At 58.4% G+C, this 16,591-nt stretch overlaps 1 protein-coding gene across 7 annotated transcripts in view; it reads left to right on the top strand.

Moving 5' to 3' along the window:
* Positions 1-16,591, top strand: part of ISG20 (interferon stimulated exonuclease gene 20) — a 44,969-nt gene that overhangs the window by 3,995 nt on the left and 24,383 nt on the right. For 3 of the 7 annotated variants that reach the window (XR_010404837.1, XR_010404838.1, XM_064569908.1), the window contains exons 1-3: positions 6,676-7,724; positions 9,185-9,385; positions 10,902-11,180. Coding sequence is in view for 3 of the 7 variants with exons in the window: in XM_064569908.1 (XP_064425978.1) it covers positions 7,491-7,724; positions 9,185-9,385; positions 10,902-11,180 (714 nt within the window). In the remaining 4 variants the exon portion in view is untranslated. Of the gene's footprint in view, positions 1-147; positions 400-6,675; positions 7,725-9,184; positions 9,386-10,901; positions 11,181-16,591 lie in introns of those variants that run through there. The other 4 variants (XR_010404839.1, XM_045899428.3, XM_064569909.1 and 1 more) reach the window with 4 other exon arrangements.

Genomic DNA, 16,591 nt, shown 5'->3' with positions numbered 1-16,591 from the left:
GGTGGCAAGAGGCCAGCTTTGCCTGTTGCTGGGTGGTGTTCGTGACAAACGGGGCAGAGGGCACAGGCTGGTGGGGTGGTGGCCAAGGACACTTGGGGCCGCGGTTGGCCCTTGGGTGATGCCCCCCCCACCGCCTCCCCTCTCCAGCGCATCTGAGGGTCCCGCTGAAGCATGGCAAGCAACTTTGAGGTGGTGGCCATGGACTGTGAGATGGTGGGGCTGGGGCCCGGCCGGCAGAGCGGCTTGGCTCGCTGCAGCCTCGTGGACTTCCATGGCACCGTGCTCTACGACAAGTTCATCCGGCCCGAGGGGGAGATCACTGATTACAGGACCCCGGTCAGCGGGATCACGCCTCGGCACATGGAGGTGGCCACGCCGTTCGCCGTGGCCCGGCAGGAGGTGAGTGGAGGGCTGTCCGCCAGTCAGACCAGGGCGGCGGGGAGGCCACGGCCCGCCCCCCACCCCGCCACACATCCACGTGCACACTTCCCTGGCACCTTCCCCAGATGCCAGATCTGTGACCCCAGATGTGGCAGATTCCCCCCACCTCTACATGAGAGTGCACTAGGGCATCCCTGCGAAGGCCTCCTGCCCTCAGACAACCTTAAACTCACACCTGGGGAAATTTCAGGGCATCTGGTCCACCCTGCTGGCCTTGTGATGGGGGAACTGGGTTCCACCTGATGTTCCCCACGGTGGGATTCTTTTCTCTACCCTGGCTGCCCCTGGTCAGCCCCACGAGGAAATGAGGAAACAGGGCTCTCACTGGCTGGGCCCTTGGTAGGGGGCTCCTGGTCTTGGAGAACAGGCTGGAGCCCCTGGACCAAGGGGAGAGCTTGTGCCCAGACCCACGGTAGGCCTTCCATCAGCTTGAGGTCAGTATGTAGTCCCAAGATTTCCCACCCTCCTGGTTCACCTAGTTGTGATAACTTATTCAGGTCCCAGTTTCTGTTTCTGTTTCTCTGAATCACTAGATGGAAAGCAAACTCAACCTCTCTTGCACAAGCTTTAGTCACTTCTGGGAAGGTTAGAAGGGCAAGTAAATTCACCAGTTTCTAGGCTGCTGGGGCTTAGGGGAAGTCTCAGAGGAACACAGAGGACCAAGGTTTGTCCCAGGTGCACATGCCACATGCCCAAGATAAACACAAAACATAAGCAACCATAGCTCCTGTTTCCCAAGCACTGGTGGTCTGGAGCTTGCTCACACCTCACGGGACAGCCGCCAGGAGGGTTCTCAGGAGCTGTAAACCCAGAGTTAAGAGGGCCAGTGTTGAATCCTGGCTGGTGACCTAGCAGCTGAGTTACCTTGGCCAAGTTACTTGGGCAGCCTCTCTGTGTACCCAGTTTCCCGCACCTGAAACAGAAACTGGGTGTAATAATAGTAGCAATTTCATAGGATTATCGTTGAGGATTGAGAAAGTGCCTAGAGAGAGTGCCTCTATAAGGACTCGATAGCTGTTACGATCGTCTGTTATCCCCATATTACAGATGCGCAAACTGAGGCCTGATTGAACTAAGTGTATTGGTTTGCTGGGGCCACCGTAGCGAAGTGCCACAGACTGGGGGCTCAAACAACAGAAATTTATTGTCCCACGGTCGTGAGGCTGGACGTCCGAGCTCAGGGTGTCGGCAGGCTTACTTCCTTCTGCGGCTGTGTGGGAGAGTCCACGCTGCGTCTCTCTCCCAGCATCTGGGGGTCGGCCGCCAGTCCTGGGTGTGTCTTGGCTTGTAGAAGCATCAGCTTAATCTCTGCCTTCATGTTCACCTGTGTTCTCCTTGTGTGCGTGTTTTGTGCCCCTGTTGCTCGTTTATAAGGACAGCAGTCCTGTTGTATTAGGTCCCTGATGGCCTCCACAAATTACATCTGCAATGACCCTATTTCCGAATAAGTCACATTTTGAGGTACTGGGGGTTAGGATTTCAACGTATGAATTCAACCCATAACACTAAGTGACTCGCCAAGGTTCACATAATGGAAGGTGGTCAGGACTCAGAGCTTAGGCTCAGACCTCTAGGGCTGTGTGTCCAGTAGGGGGCCGCCGAGCCACATGTGGCTATGAGCGCCCCAAAAGCGACTGGTCTGAACCGTGATGTGCTGTAAATGTAACATGCACATGGGATTGCAAAGACTTTTATTAAAAAATTCATAAAATACCTCAATACTTTTTTATATCACTTACGTGTTAAAATGATAGTATTTTGGAATATTAGGTTCAATGAAACATACTAAAACTAAGTTTCCCTATTTTTACCTTTTTAAATATGGCCATTAGATGATTTAAAATTACACATGTGGCTCACACTATGTGTCTACTGGACAGCACTGTCCTATAGGTACTAAGAGGAGGCCAGGGAACCCTGAGCTGGGGATGCGGTACATCCGCATGGCTCTGGAAAGACTCCGTGAGGCTGGTGGTATTCACAAGGGGTTTTCGGAGCCTGTGTCTGCAACCCAGTGGGCCACAGAGAGCCGTGGAAGATTCTTGAGCAAGAGCATGGCAGGCTCAAACCCAAGTTTCGAGAAGACTAGAATGGGGGGTGCTGTGGAGGATAGATGGTAGTGAGCAAAGAGATGTCGATAGGGGGTGAGTCAGAGTCTCTGGGAAGGCATCAGCAGACAGAGGACTGGGAAGAAAAAAAATGTCAGGATGGAGGTGGCCAAAGGGGAGTCACCAAGCAGGGGAGGGCAGCATAAGGAAGAGGTGGGTTGGATGTTCAGGGGTCAACGGGAGGCCCAGGGACACGGCAGGAGCTCCCCACACTCAGATCCCCACTGAGCAGTCAGGTGGACTACGTGTCTCCATCCTTCGTCGTCGTCCTCCTCTCCCCAGCCCCCCACCACCTCGCTGGCAGAGCGGCAGGAAGGCCGGAGAGCCCAGAGCCTGGGGGAGAGGAGGCAGCAGGGAAATGCTGCTCGCGTTCCCTGCTCTCGACATGCAACCAAGTCGCTGTGTGCCTTGGAGCACTGGCCTGGGCGTCGGGCTGCCTAGGTCCCCGTCCACATTCGGCGCAGAATGCTTCGAATCTCAGCTGGAGATTGGGCCAGGCCCGAGGCTTCCCGTGTAGCTCGGAGCCCTGCCCAGAGAGGGAGCCAAGAATCTAGAGACCAGGCAGACCTTTGAACCACATCTGGGGTTTACATTTCCTGCTCCATCACTCACTGCTTGGTGTGACCTTTGGCAAGTTCTCGAACCTTTCTGAACCTGTTTGCTCATCAGAGACAGGGGCTGCTAATGCCTCCTCCCTGGCCTCGAGTAGGTTGCATGCAGTGCTGTGGCCTGTAGCCCAAAGCACAATGCCGGGCCCGCAGCTGATGGTCACTGACTGTGCCCATGGAGAAAGAAGGGCAGACACCCACATGATAGGTCTGAGCCCCCTTTCTGACTTCCCTTGAGAACCGTGATCTTAGATTCTGGCTCTCATTTTCTGCCTGAACAGCAGGGATGCTGTGCCAGAGAAACTTTCCCAGGCCTGGCTCAGATCACAGCCTCCCCATACCACTGTTCAGATACCTCCCATGGCTCCCCATTGCCCAAGGTCCCCCAGCACAACACTCATGGACCTCCAAACCCTACCGACTTGCCTGTCCCACCTTCCTTCCTAGCTCAGCTACCATCCAGCCACACCCCTACTCTCCCCCAGCCCCCAGCCCTGCCCCGGGTCAGCTACCACGCTGGCAGGCTCAGGCCAGAGGAGTCCTTCGTGATGCCCTCCCCCACCCTGTCCACCATCCCCACCTCCCCGCGTGGGGCCTCTAGTTCTCCTTGCCGTGGCCCCTGTACTTTAAAGCTTGCCTGTCCACACACCTGGTCTGCCTAGTTCCACACGGCTGCGATGTGTTTTATTCTGCCCCCAGACTGGATGGTGTGCTTTGCGCACAGAAGGTACCCTGAGAATGTTTGTGGGATTGGAGTCGAATTGATTTTCACAAAATACAGGAGTTCTGGCAGCTGTGTGGAACAAAATTGCCTCTGCCCTCATGCCGGCCTTGGCTGCCAGGAGGCAGGGATGCACACCCAGCCTGGGGCCGGAGGGCAAGCACACTGTCCTTAGACGTGCGTGGACGTGGGTCTGTGGCCTCTGGCTTGTTGCTAAACTTCTCTGTGCCCTTCGGTAGGAGCATCTGTGCCGCAGGGTGGGTGAAGCAGCGCAGGGGAGTCCAGCACCATGTCCTGGCTCTGTTCTAAGCGCTTTCCACACACCACTGCCTTTGCTCCCCGCAAGAGTCCTGGGAAGTCGTTAACCAGCACCGCTACCCCATTTTACAGATGAGCAAACAGAGGAGCAAGGCTGAGCAAGCTGTCCAAGGAAGGCATAGAGCAGAGACCCAAATTCTGGCTCCAGAATTTGCTCTGGGATATTCAATCCCATGATGGACGTGTATAAATGTGCTCTCGGAATGCTATGTCCAGTGTATGTAAGGGACGGTGTCAGGCCCAGCCTGGGCATGAAGATGTGGGACAACGCAACCGCGGTCGTTCGTTTCCATGAACAAGGACACAGAGGCAGCTCGAGCCCACTCTATCACCCATATGTTCTAATCCCAAAGTCAGAGTCGGGGCTCACGGGTCCCAAGATGTGCTGGGGTGGGGGGATCCCAAAGGGAAGAAGCCTATCAGCCATTTATCAGACCCCCACAGGGCTGGGTGACACCTCTCAGGTGAGTCTAGGGCTCGCCAGGCCTTGGTTTCACGCAGGCAACTTTCAAACGCTGCTCACCAGCCTGTCTCTTCCTCCGACGGGAGCGCAAGTGGGCCCCGCTCCTGGTGAGCCATAGACCAGCCCAGGCAGCCAGCAGGGCTCTGGGGAGCCACGAAGCCCCACCCAGCCCACCCAGGAGGGTTGTGCCCGGGATCCTGCTACTCCCTTCTCTCTTTATTTTTATCTTTTTGAAATGTGGTCACATTACTTTTATAGTGGAAAGTTACTGCCTGTTATCTTCTGAAACCTCTAGGTCTGCCCATCATCTAGAGCGGTGATTCCCAGTGTGGAATGATTTTGCCCCCCAAGGGACGTTTAGCAGTATCTGGAGACATTTCTGGTTGTCATAGTGGGGCAGGGGGTCTGCTACTGATATCCAGTGGGGAGAGGACAGGGATGGTGCTAAGCCATCCTATAATGCACAGGACAGCCCCTCCCCTGGCCACACAGACGCCAAAGAAGTATCGACAGTGCCCAAGTTGAGAACCTGCTCTAGAGAGCCCCACAAATCAGGCTGTCAGCGCAGGAGAGAACCCATGAGGAGACAGGTCCAGAGAGGGGCAGTGACTTGCTTAAGGACACACAGCAAGCTGTGACACAACTCGATGTTCAGATTCAGGGCTCTCACCTGGTGGGTTCATGCTGCTGTTGTTGTTGTTGTTTTTCTAACAGTAATTTTTAATCGGTTATAGTTTATTTTTTGTAAGTTAATGCTCTCTTAATGTTAACCCAGTCTGTTGAATAGCATCTACCCATGACTGGGATCGGGGAGGGATAATTACATTTTTAGCTGGCAAACAAACCAGCTGAATCCCATGAAGCCTCCCGGCTTAGGAGGGAAATGCAGCAGAAGGGAGACCTCTGACAGCTGTTTCCAGTATAGCTGCCCTTGCCTGGGCCAAGTGCACTGCTGGGGCCCCGCCCCTGGGCCGGTATCTCTGGGGCCTGGCCAGATGGAGGAGGATGACTTCACCATCCAGGTTTCCCCCAGCAGAAGCAGCCTTGTGGGATGCGGGCACAAGCTGGGGTGGGCACACCTGCAGAGCCGGCCAGGGGACCGGAGGACGGAGGGGACCGGGGCCACTCCGGAAGGTGACCGAAGGGCCTGGCCCTCTGGATTGTTAACAAGGGCCCCAGGTGATTTTTCTGATCAGGCACATCTGGGAAATACTTGGAACGAGAGTGGGAATGCAGTGGCATCAGGCTGTCATCCCCCTTCCGTGTGACACCAGCACACGCCGCTGTGTCCCCCTGTCCCCGTCAGTAAGATGGCATGATGATTCCAGCCGCACAGGGGCCCCATTCCTGCTTCAGGAAGTCCTCAGAGAGCGGACACAGGTCCAACATCGCTCTCCCCTCTGACATCACTACCGCTGAACTAGGTTCTCAGCAGGTGGTGACAAGGACAAGTGTAAGGATAGGGACGGGTCAGGCAGATCCGGATACCTCGCTGCAGCTCTCAGGTCACCAGCTGTGTCCCCTGGGCAAGCCTCTCCACCTCTCTGGCCCCCAGTGCCCTCCCCTGTGGCAGGGAAATGGGAATCCTCGTGCTGAGAGGTGCCCGGGTGAGGTGAGGAAAGTCCCTGGCCCAGGGCCAGCGACGAGAGCACATGGGTGAATGGCCCTCCTCCAACCCAGTGGGCTCTCTCCAGGAATTTGAGCGATTCCTGGGTCTGACACACCCGCCTCCTGACGCTGACTCAGGGCAGGTCCCGCAGCCAAAGCAGGTCACACAGCCCTGAGGTCCCGCCCCCGGGCTCCAGCGGCCCCCCCCACCCCGCTTCCCTCCCCAGCCCTGCCTCAGGAAGTCGGTGGAGCCCTGGCTGCGAAGGGGCCGCTGGAGCCTCACCTCTCCCGGCCTTCACCTTGCACCCGGGGAGCCGAAGCCCAGACGCGGTCTGACCTCTGAGAGCACATAGCGAGGACCTGCAGTCTCTCCCTGCCCAGCGCCCAGCATCCTTGGCCTGCACGGTGGCGGGCATCTCTCTGCCAAACAGATTCTTCTCTTTTCCTGGCTTCCTCTTCCTTCTGCTTGTCCTCTCCTGGTATTTTATCTGTCTCATCTTGAGTCCCCCGTGGTGCTGACCGTAGCCACCACCCCCCTCCCCCAGCCCCGGAGACCCTCGGGCTCCGGAAGTGATTAAGTTCCCAGGAATCCACCTCCCAGGGACTCGGTCCTCTTGTGGCTGCCGTTTCTGGGATGGCAGACAGTCCCTCGGGGCTCTGTGTGAACTGGGCCCTGAGCCAGCTCGTCATTGGGGGAAAACAGGCCACATTGTTTGGGAAAGTTAAAGGATGTCCCTACGAGAAAGGGCGCGTGACCCCGGCCGCCCAGCGCGGCCTAGTGCTGGCCACTGCGCTCTCCTCCACACGCAGGCCTCGAGCTGCTGCTGAGGCCGTGTGCCCTCGCCACTCGCGTGAGCCCTGGATCAGCAGCGGCGGCGCCAGCTGTCGAAATGCGAAATCGGAATCCCGGATGTCTGGGCCTTCACCGGGTGACGCCTCAGCCCAAGCGTGAGCAGCCCTGGTGTCCATGCGACCGGCCCAGCTCCATTCCTCAAGCGAGCCTCCCCAGTCCCTAGGCTGACTGTGGGCTCTGTGCAGCGGTGGTCCCAACAAACCGACAAAACCACGGGAACGGGGAGGGGGTGATGGGCAGGCTGGTGACACTGCCTGCTGACAGGAGATGGACAGACCCCATGGACAAGTCGCCTCGTGTCTCTGAGCCTTGGCTTCCCCTTCTGTAGAGTGGCCACAGGGATCCTGTGGTGGCCAAGGGAGAGCGTGCAATGCCCCACGTGATGTCCCAGGAGGCCAGTAGAAGCAGAAGCGGGGCATGGGAGGGTGTCAGCCCTGTGAGAAGTCTCCCCCAGGCCCAGAAGACAGGGCAGAAGCTATCGGAGAGCTGTCCAAAGGGGGGCCTGAGCCCCAAGCTGCCCCTCCAGCTCCGCCCGAGATCCCCCCTCCCGTCCTCTCTGATGGCAGCCAGCGTAAAGAGAGGGGAGTGGCCCATGTGGCTCGAGGTAGGAGGTTGTCCACGGGGCCACCATGGGAAAGGAGTCAGGATAGAGGCAAGACGACAGGCTTGGGCACGTGTGAGGGTACTTCAGGGGTTGCTCCCCAAAGCTCAGCTGTGTGGCTGGTGAGGGCCTGGAGCAGCCTCTTTGGGAGTGTGGTGGAGACAAGCAGCTGCTGGCTCTGAAGGCTGGCTCTAGCACTGAGTCCCTAACTGGCTATGTGACTGTCCCAGTGATCTAACGGTGCTTCGCAAATCACCTCCAAACCGAGTGGCTCGAACAAGGTCAATATTTACTTCGCTCGTGCATCTGCAATCTGGACAGGGCTTGGCCGATGGGGCCAGCTGGGAGGCTCAGGCGTCCCACAGGCCCGGAGCCGGAGTCATCGGGAAGTTCGCTTGCCCACCCATCCGGTGGCTGGCGCCGGGGCCCCTCGGGCATGGCTCTCCGCCTCCCTGTGGTCACTCCAGCAGGTGGCTTCGGGGTAGCTCGGGGCTGCTGGGGGACTGGCCCCCAGAGAAGTCAGAAGTCACACAGGCTGGCCCATATTCGTTCCAGGCAAGGGGGATTGAGCTCCATCTTTGGAGAGCAGAGGTGCCAAGGGATCCGCAAACTGGCTTTAAAATCCGCAGAGTAACCTGGGGCAAATGATTTCCCTTTCTTGGTGCTTCAGTTTTTCTCCTCTGCAAAATGTCAGTCAAATACAGGCCTCTCTCATCGCTGTGTTAGCTTTTTGTGGTTCTGCTGTAACAAAGCAAAAGCTGAGTGGCATGTGTTAGCTCGCCATTCCACAGTTCAGAAGTCTGGCACGGGTCTCATTGGCCGAAATCGGGGTGTAGGCAGGGCTGCGTTCCTTTCTGGAAGCTCTGAGGGAGGGTGCGTTTCCTTGCCTTTTCCAGCTTCTAGAGGCCACCGTGTCCTTGACGCCTGGCCCCTTCCTCCCTCGGCAAGACCAGCAGCTGCATGCCAAGTCCTCAGGACAAATCACTGACGTCTACATATAGGGGCCCTTGCGATTATGTTGGGCCACGCGGGTAATCCAGGCGATCTCCCTTATCGGGAGGTCGTCTTCTACCTGAGCCCATCCGCAACTTTAACTCCCTTCTGCCAGGCAACGCGTCTGCATCTTTGGGAGGTCATTATTCTGCCTGCCACAGTAGGGCTGTTGAAAGGATTAGATGACATACTTAGCCTGGCACGTGGGCCATATTCAGCACCGGCCACTGCTGTGGAAGCCACTGAAGGAGTCGGGGACACGCCTTTGGCATGGACCTCAACCACTGAGCGTGAGGAGGGGCCCGGTCCAGTCTCCTCATTTTATAGAGGATAGGTTGGAAGCCCAGAGAGGGGGGGACAGTTTGCTCACAGTCACACAGCAAGCCGAGGAGGGGCTGCTTCCTACCAGTTGCCCCAGATCCACGCAGAGGACCCTGCGTGAGACGTGGGCTGCCTGTCTTCCCGGCCAGATCCTGCAGCTTCTGAGAGGCAAGCTGGTGGTGGGTCACGACCTGAAGCACGACTTTCAGGCGCTGAGAGAGAACATGAGCAACTACTCCATCTACGACACGTCCACCGACAGGCTGCTGCAGCGAGAAGCCAAACTGCTGTCCTGCAAGCGGGTCTCCCTCCGGGTGCTCAGCGAGCGTCTCCTCGGGCGGCACATCCAGGTGAGCACCCCCCTGCCTTCCCGGGACCCGGGGGCCCCCTCCCCCCTGCAGGGCTCTCACATCCCCCAGGGGCTCCAGAACCCCCACATTTGGCCCCAAAGATGCTCTGCCCACCACCCGCTCCCCGCCCAGTCCTGAGCAGCTGTGGGCACGCGAGTAAGGAGGGGCGCTGGCTTCGGGCTTCCCCGGCCCCCGGCCCCAAACAAGCACCAGAGTGCGGGAGGTTTATTCAAGAGGTGACCCCAGGACGCATTGGGAGAGCGAGGATGTGAGGCAGGGAAGGGAAGGCACCCAACAAAGGCTTTGTTCGTGTGCTTTTAAACTCAAGCCAGTTGCCCCGGGATAACTGAAGCTTAACCCCACTGCGGGCCTCTGGGAAATCCCACAGACCTCAGATCTATGCAGGGAGCGGAGGTATTGACAGCTCCCATCAGGCACAGCTACTGCTGCTCCCGGGGCCCCCCATCCTCAGCACCTCCAGGCGAAGGCGCCCGGGTGCTGGTGCTTGGGAGGTCACCGAGCTGGCAGGGCCGAGGGCGGTGGGCCAGACACTAGCAGTCGCAGCTCCACGTGGGGGTCCTCCCAGTCAACAGCTATTTATCAGCACCTACTCTGGGCCAGGCTGGACGGGGGGCTGGAGACGCACGGCTCGGCAGGGCTGGACCCTGTGCTTGGGCAACTCTTGGTGGAAGGGAGGGTGGCCCATTAGCCCGAAGGGATGAAGGACGGGTGGGCGGGGAGGAGGGCAGGTGTGCAGCGGTCCGAAGGGTGAGTCTTCGTGGAGGGGGGCGGGGAGGGGCGAGCAGGAGCCCCAGCCTGAGGTGTGAGGCACCGCTTGGCCAGGCGACTGGGGACTGTGTAGGTCGCAGGGAAGGGACCTGAATTTGGGCCCCTCTGTTAGCCTTGTGGCACACAGGACCAAGGACAGAGTGGTCAGCACACGGATTCACTGAGGTAGCGCTTTAGAAACATCGGTTTTTTTTAAAGATTTTATTTTTTATTTGACAGAGAGAGACACAGTGAGAGAGGAGCACAGGCAGGGGGAGTGGAGGGGGGAGAGGCAGGCTTCCCGCCGAGCGGGGAGCCCGATGCGGGGCTCGATCCCAGAACGCTGGGATCATGACCTGAGCCGAAGGCAGGCACTTAATGACTGAGCCACCCAGGCGCCCCTAGAAACATCGTTTTGACCTATTTTTCTATATGGGCCCGGTGCCCTGGAGCTCCCTAAGTGTCTGACAGCAATCTGCAGCACCCCCTCCCCCCACCGGCTGATGAGCACCTGGAGGGCACAGCCCGGCTCTCCGGATGGATGCCGGAAGCAGTGCCTGGCCACACCTGGGCCTAGGGCCCCAGCTCCGGGGCTGACAGCTGAAGCCAGGCCTGCTCCAGCCACTTGCTGAGTCCAGGGTGTCAGAAACCTGCAGAGACTCACCCACTGACCCACATGGGGGCCCTGGAACCTGGGGTGTGAGCGGGGAAGGCCCGGGTCACACGGGGTCTCTGCCTTCACCCCCAGCCCACGCCCCTGCCTGTGTCTACAGAACAGCTGCTTTGGACACAGCTCGGTGGAGGACGCCAGGGCAGCCATGGAGCTCTACCGGATCTCCCGGCGCATTCGAGCCCGCTGAGGGCCCGCCGGGTGGAGCGGGACTGGAGTTCTGCCTTCATCCCGAAGTCTTCGTCTCTTCAAGACAGCAACCCCCTTGCTTTTGGAAAATGTGTCTTTAGCAGTAAAATAGCTCTATATTTTTTCTACTCCATCATTGGATACTCCTCTGGCCTTTTTCTGAGCTGGGTAAGGGTGATGGGCCCCAGTCCGTGTGATGCTTAGAGGACCATCAAGACACTGAGCTAGAACGGGGGTGGGGTGCGCGGCTGGCGGGGGCGTCAGTTTCCTGAATAATCTTGAATCCTGTGTATCCAAGAAGCAGCTGGAGGAATCTAGGTGGCATGTAACTAAAGCCTTGCCCCTGCCTCCCTTTTCCTGTTGCATTTACGTCCAGGGCGGTGGCACCCGGCTCCGAGGTCCATTCGTGCCATCTTGAAATGGGTGCCATGGCTGTGGCACGGAGGTACGGAGAATGTGGCGACCTTCAGCAAGTCATCCCTCTTGTAAAATGAGGAAGCAAAGGTAGTGGATTTTGAAGTCAGAACTAAGTTGGAGTCTTGGTTCTGCCATTTAGTAGCTAGAGTTGAGTTACTTAACTTCCCCAAGCCTCAGTTTCTCCATGTGTAAAATGGGAAATTCTTTTCTTTTTAAAGATTTTATTTATTTATTTGGCAGAGAGAGCACAAGCAGGGGGAGCACCAGAGGGAGAGGGAGAAGCAGGCTTCCCACCCAGCAGGGAGCCCGACGCGGGGCTCGATCCCAGAACCCTGGGATCATGACCCGAGCCGAAGGCAGACGCTTAACCGACCGAGCCACCCAGGCATCCCCTAAAATGGGGAATTCTAACAATTGATAGGTTCTTTTTTTTTTTTAAGATTTTATTTATTTATTTGAGAGAGAGAGAATGAGAGAGAGCACATGAGAGGGGGGAGGGTCAGAGGGAGAAGCAGACCCCCTGCTGAGCAGGGAGCCTGATGCAGGACTCGATCCCGGGACTCCAGGATCATGACCTGAGCTGAAGGCAGTCGCTTAACCGACTGAGCCACCCAGGCGCCCCACAATTGATAGGGTTCTTGTGTGATGTCGCACACAAAGCTCCTGGCACCACGCCTGTCAGAGCTTACACACCCAGCAAACGTCAGTAACGACTGGTTACTGTCTGCATCACTCTGATCTAGGAGACCCCGGGGAGAGCAGCTACACTCTGCCACGGGGGCTGGACCTCTGAGAAGAGTCCACATCAGAAGACTGCTCATTGGGGTCAGCTGTAGTCATTATTTTAATCCATGCCCGGGTGCCTCTAAACCAGAATGACTCGTGTGTGTGTGTGTATGTGTGTGTGTGTGTGTGTGGCGGGGGGAGTGGGGGGGCAGCTGATTCTGATCAGGACCTCCACAGGCGATTCCGATGCCCAGGACGTTTGAATCACCTGAGATGCTTTTTAGGCAACCCCAGTCCCTAAGCACAGTGTTCTCACACTGGACGGAGCATCAACATCACCTGGAGGGTGCTGGACCCCAACCCCAGAATTGCCAACTCAGCAGGTCTGGGGTGGAGCCCCAGAATCTGCATTTCTCACGAGTTGCCCGTTGATTCTGCCGCATGCTTTGAGAGGCACAGCGGAGCATCAGCTGACTGTCATGTGCGGCCACAGTTGAGAGCCGTCAGCTTGGGGTCCGAGTACCACCAGGGTAGACTCCTGCTGCCGGCCCAGCCTTGCCCCCTGCCGTCTCCCCCAGCCACCTGCTCATGCAGAGAGGTCCACAGCCCTGAAAAATGTGTGCTAAATAGCCCCACTACGTAGATGAGGGACTCGAGGTGAGGTTAAGGACCCAAGGGATTCAAATCCAGGCCCCCCCGACCCCGAACTCGAGAGCTGTTCCCTCAGAGCGCATCCCAGTGGCAGTGCCTCCCATTTGCACGCTGACCTCTGGGAACCCGGGGGGCTCCCTCCCTCGCACGTCTGCGAGAGCGGGGAGGGGCAGCTTGCTCCCTCACGGTTCTCTCCGGTTCTCTCCGGCCCCAGGGCCCCACCGACTTCAGGGCTGTGACCGGGCCCTCTGCGGCTGCCTTGCCTGGCTAAGACTGGCCACCAGGCGGTGCCCTTGGGCCGTCTGCGGTCCCGGGGGCCTCCAAGGCCGAAGCAGCCAGGAACACTTAGGAGGCATGAGGTGTGAGGGGCTGTGTCTTTAAAAATGGCTAGGGGGCTGCAGCAGGGACCCTGTAGGCCCCCCTCCCTCAGCCACTGAGCTAGAGTGAGTTATAGCCGGGCCTGGAAGGTGAGCCCCAGTTCTGTAGGACTCCCGGGCCAAGGTCTTTTCCACCTTGAAAGGAGGGGTGAACCGGGGCTCCCCAAGGAAGTCTCTAACCCAGCTTCCCGCTTCCGGCTGCGGTGCTTGGATGCCCCCAGTGGGGAGGCGCCCACCCCACCTCCCAGGGGGGCGCTGAGTGAGGGTCAGGACCTGGGGGGGCGTGTGCCGTGGGCCCTGGCCCCACTCGCGAGACCCCCCACCTTCTGTATAGCCAGTAGAAAGCACCAGCTTCAGAGTCAGGCTGACTTGGCTTGCGTGTCTCAGCTCTGAGAGAGCAGGTGCCCCATCCATCAGGTGGGGGGAGAAGAGACTGGAGGTCTCATACGCACGGTGCCTAGCCCCAGCTGGTGGGGGGTAGGGACCCACGAACGGCCCCCGGCACCACTGATCATAATCAAAATAAAGGCCTGCCTCTGGGCTGTGCCGCGGGACTCCCGACCCCCCTGGGTCCCAGCACACCCGGAGTCGTGGCCTGCAAGTGGTGGTGTCATTGGCCGAGGGTGTAAAGCGCAGAGGAGAGGAAGGTCATGTTTGCTGGGATGGACGAATCCTATCGTCCGCAGCAGACCCACTCCCAGCAGCCCAGACCTGGTGAATGCCCAGGAGCCCCGCTCCTACCCAGGGGCTAGACTCGGCCTTGCACAACTTCCACCTCAGTCTCCTCATCTGTAAAATGGGACTATTAGTCCCAATTCCCACAGCTCTCAGGGGAGCAGATGGGGCCAGGGAAGCGAAATCGCCCTGCAATCTGCCCCAGCCTAGACTGGCTGCAGGTGGAATCTCCTTGCCCAGGGAGCACACCCCCTCCTGTTCTCCGCCCTCAGTCCTGGCAAGGGCAGGTCGGGCTCCACCCCAGGCACACGGGGAGAGGGCCGAGCTGGGCTCTGCATCACCTTGCCTTCTGCTCTCTCCTTCCCGAGCCCTTAGCTTCCCCACTTTGCTCCCCCGGTTAGTTTCTAATCCCCCATCCCCCCAACCCTGCCCCACCTTCCTGCAGACCCACTCCTGCTGGCATTGTCCCCTGCACCGCCCTCCTGGACCGGGGGCCAGGGGGTGCGCTTCCTCACTTGGTCCCCTCTACCTCAGTTCACAGTGCACCTGCTCTGGGTGCCCTTCCCAGACCCTAAATACCTGGGGGGACTATCTCTGCTCCAGGGCAGAAAGACCAGGAGAGTAACTCTGCTGTCCTGGTGGGGGAAGACCCAGTCCCTGAGACCATGATGGGTCCCCGCATGATGGCAGCTTGAGGAGAGCAGAGGACGTGTCTCTGTGTATAGCCAGTAGAGAGCACCAGCTTCAGAGTCAGGTGGTGGTTTCTAGCAGCCGAAAGCTCTATCTGGCTCATGGCATGTGGTCTCACCTGAGCCCATGGGAAGGTCCTGCCGCAGGTGGGCCTACAGGGTGAGCCTAGAGAAGAAGAAGGCCCCCCCTGGGCAGGGCCTCCTCTAAGGGGCCAGTGCAGGAAATAAAGGAGTGACTGGGGCCTGATGTGCCGTGCAGAACTGGGAATGCGTGCCCAGCTGGACGGGGCAGGGGCCACTCAGCCTCAGCCGATTGTGGCCGTGCAGAAATGCTGCCCAGTGGAAACCCCTTCAGGCCTGTGTCCGGCCCGTAGGCCACCAGTTTGAGACCTGAGCTCTAGTCCACTTCCCACCTGACTCCTTTCAACCAGGGGCCTGCATATGTCCCAAGACAGAGACTTCACTGTCTCGAAAGCACTCCTCAGTGGGGTGGGGCCCCTGATTTAGAGGTGCAGGGCTTGCCCCACTGAGGCTCCCACCCAGGATAAATGCAATTCCACTTGTATGTCGTGACCTGTCACCCACCTTTAGATCATTTTCATGTCTCTCTCCCCTACCCTGAGTCTTTGACTTTCCAGGTTAGATGCCCCCAATTTCCTCAGCAGTTTCCCCTTCTGTGGAGCCCCTCCCATTTCTCCTCTGTCTGCTCCCCACCCCCGGCCCACCCACCACCCGGCGTGTCTATCCCTTCTAGGCCCACTCCCCTCAGCCCCATTCTCAGCGGATTCTTAGATGGCGAAAAGGTGGGAAGGAAACCAGGACTCCATTGGGACAAGGGAATTAGTGGCATCCTCCAGCCCAGAGCTGGCTTTGGAAAGATCCGGCAGAACGAATGGAGGCACTGAGGATGGGGTCACTTTTTGCCACTTAACCCTGAGGCATGGAGGAGAATTTGGAGGTGGCTGGGAAGGGCCGTCTTGGAATGGCCCCGCTTCACTGAGCGTACCTGAGTCACCTCTGACTCAGGCCCATTTGCTGCTGGAGTGAGGGGATTGGAGAGCTCTCTAGCCCCCCTCAAACCCCTTGGCCTCCCCGCCCTCCTTCGCCCAGCCCAGCCTGGCCTGAGTGGAGGAAAGTGCTTCTATTCAGGGAATGAGTTCTCTGGCCTGGCCGGCTAACTGTCTTCGGGCACTTGCCCAGGCCCTGCTCCCCACCAAAGGCCCCGTCCAAAGGCCCGCTGTCTTGGAGGGTCAGGAGCCAGCCCGGGTCTGGTTCCAAGAGCGGTAAGAAGGCTGCCCGCTTCCTGCCCGGCGTGCTGTGGGCTAGGCCGGGCTCCGTCGCCAAGAGGCTTACTCACTTGTGGAACAATTTCTCCTCTATATGGAAAGAACATATGCTTTTCCTGCTGCGGGAAGAGAGGGTTTGGAGTAGCTTTGCTGAGACGTGTAGGAAAAGGCAAATGTTGGCCCAGCCCCAACACCCTGATTTCGAGCCATGTGCTGTGTTTGGTGGCAGAGCCCATTTGCCTCTGTCCCCAGGTGCAAGGGAAGGAGGCCCAGGGGATGCTGGTCAGGACCTCAGTTTTAGGACACTGAGCTAGTCCCTTGCTCAGGGCTGGATGTCCTCATCTCTTCATTTTTCCTGTTCTGTCCTCCAGGGTTTAGGGCTCAGACAGAGGGAGAGGGACATAGCCTCAGCTCAGCCAGCCAGTCCCAGCTCAGCAACCCCTCCCCCCACCCCCCACTGCTGTGTCCTCCAACGGGGTCTGCAGCAGCTCTGCTTGGCTGCCCCCCACCCAGGACCCTCAGTCTGAAAGAAGAGCTCGGGCCATGGGGGAGCAGGTAGGACCTGGCTGTTCAGATCTCACCGCACACAGGACCAGCTGGAGTCTAAAGAAAGGAGGGGCAGATTTAAAATAAAATTCTTTCGATGTGAGCTAGCATCTTCCCTCTAAGGGACAGGAAAAGGATAGAAGCGCCAGACCAAGGCTGGCTCTCTTCAGCAGAGAGACGGAAGGGCAGGACCTGGCTGGCAGCAGGCTGAA

This window comes from Mirounga angustirostris, unplaced genomic scaffold (genome assembly GCF_029215605.1).
Source record: "Mirounga angustirostris isolate CCGP_5_RB_7025 unplaced genomic scaffold, mMirAng1.0.hap1 SCAF_9, whole genome shotgun sequence".
Classification (NCBI taxonomy): Eukaryota; Metazoa; Chordata; class Mammalia; order Carnivora; family Phocidae; genus Mirounga; species Mirounga angustirostris.
This window is presented reverse-complemented; position numbering and strand designations above follow the sequence as displayed.